The sequence below is a fragment of the Lotus japonicus genome, chromosome 3 (assembly GCF_012489685.1).
Source record: "Lotus japonicus ecotype B-129 chromosome 3, LjGifu_v1.2".
Classification (NCBI taxonomy): domain Eukaryota; kingdom Viridiplantae; phylum Streptophyta; class Magnoliopsida; order Fabales; family Fabaceae; genus Lotus; species Lotus japonicus.
This window is the reverse complement of record NC_080043.1, coordinates 21591187-21593277: the sequence shown is the minus strand read 5'-3', so window position 1 is coordinate 21593277 and position 2091 is coordinate 21591187. Positions and strand designations below refer to the sequence as shown.

General features: G+C 35.5%; 1 protein-coding gene across 1 annotated transcript; it reads right to left on the bottom strand.

Annotated features, from left to right (window-relative positions):
* Positions 1-238: 238 nt before the first annotated feature.
* Positions 239-1005, bottom strand: LOC130749869 (transcriptional regulator SUPERMAN-like). The gene has a single exon (XM_057603231.1). It carries the CDS (start codon positions 962-964, stop codon positions 305-307), a length of 660 nt encoding a protein of 219 aa, XP_057459214.1. The 5' UTR covers positions 965-1005; the 3' UTR covers positions 239-304.
* Between the last annotated feature and the right edge of the window lie 1086 nt (positions 1006-2091).

Below are 2091 nucleotides of genomic sequence, written 5' to 3'. Positions count from 1 at the left end.
TAAAATAAAAATTGTAGATGTAGAAGAGTAATTAGAACTAGTTTAAGAAAAGAGTCATTATAAAGATTAAACAAAGAAGCCATTATATTTCATATTAGGCAACGGTAAAGATGCAAGCTTTTCACCTGAAACTATGTGATGGAAGTGAAAGGCTTGACAAACATAAGGAATCTACTAAAGAGAGTTTGGTAAACATAGATGATTATATTAAATAACAACTCAATCTTCTCTGCCTCCTACACTTAAACAAGTTAACATAGCTACATTTATAAAATCTACTTCACATGCATACATCTAAGAGTAATTAAGTACCCAGACGAAGCTCCAGATCTAAATCATAACTTGTAGGCAAACCTATCTCCAAGTCCATCCTGAGGATCTTATCTTTCTTCAACATTCGACACCTATCTTCACGTGAAACAAAAGCTTTATATTCTCCAATATTCCCTGATAAAGACTCTGCAATCTCGGGTTTTGCAGGTTCTGAGGGCTTTGTGCTCCATAAGATGCCATCCACAACAACCCATGATGATGATGATGAAGGAGGAGGAGGAGTACAGGGAGAAACAAACAAGGGTAATAATGTGGAAGCAGCTGCAGGCTTGGGTATTGTTGCAGAAGAAGAATTTGAAGATGATGATGGTGGTGGTGGTAATAAGGACAAAGAAGAGGTTGATGAGCAGTTAGGGTTGTTGTTAAGGTTAAGGTTGAGATCAGTTGGGGATAATTGCCTTAGCCTTGCTCTATCCCTCCTATGAACATTCATGTGGCCACCAAGTGCCTGAGCTGACTTGAACTCTTTTCTGCAGAAGCTACAAGTGTATGATCTTTGTGGCCATGGGAGCCCATTCATGTAGTCCTCTGATCCATTCATACAATGAGAGTTGCAGTTTTCCATTTGGTACTTGTTGCTGCTGCTGCTGAAGCTGGTGGGGGTGCTCCTCAAACTGCAGCTCCTCTTCATGGTTGAAATTAATTATATCTCAAAAAGAATCTGTCTTACTCAAATCTTATCAGGAAAAAAACATAGAAATTAAAAGATAGATGGAAAAGTTCTCATGTATATATCTCCAAAAAGTTTGTGCTAGAGAGAGTGGAGATGGATGATCATGATGATGAGGGTTTGGAATTTGGATGTTATTTGAGTATGTATCATGAGACCATGTTGTAGTGTACGTAGTTAGTGAGTGGTAGAGATTGAAGAGTTATAGAAAGACGTACCTAGCTAGCATCAATTTTATAAGCGAAGACAGAGAATCCCATTGGAGGGTAGCCCTGAAAAGTCATGTGTTTGGTCATTGCTTGCTATATTTGGAACCTCGGCCTGCCAGAGTTACACAACTTTATGCCTTATTTCTGTCACTGGTCAAGTTAAGATGACATGTATATTCATTATTTTGTTCTCGGTAAAGATCCAACCAATTACTCTCACATTTTTTGTTTCTTTCTGAGCATAGATAGATACAAGAGGCAAACCATGCAAGGAGGACTTAATGACCATTATGTCATAAATAGTCAAGAGCAATCAAGATTCATGTGATATATAATGTAATGTACGTAATCGATGTGATATATAATATAATGTAATACATATAAAAAAATAATGTAATGTAATAAAAATGAGAAATTATAAGATAAAATGTGATATTTGAAATATGTATATATTATTGGTGATTCACTAATCATAACTCATCCATTAATTTATGGGGAGGAAAAGTGTAAATCATTCACTCAGAAAATCAATCATAACATGTTTGTCTATTGATATTTGCTTATTTTAAAGGTATTGTTGGGCTAGCTATATGTCTTTGCTTTGGATAGCCATTGTGTGCGTGATTTAATTTAGAGCATTAGGAAAGAGATGGTATTTATAAAGGGGTTGTCACTTGAATTAATTTAATTATGATAAGTCTCTTGGATTATAAAAGCGTTATCACTTGAATTATGTACATTATGATAAGTTTATTCGTAAGTCCTTCTGTAATCTTCATTTTCAAAGTCTTAGAGATTTTTCTAATAGATCCCCCTAGGATAATTTTCACAAGTTAAGGTCTCAATCCTTCAACAACAGCGGTTCCAACCTCTCATCGG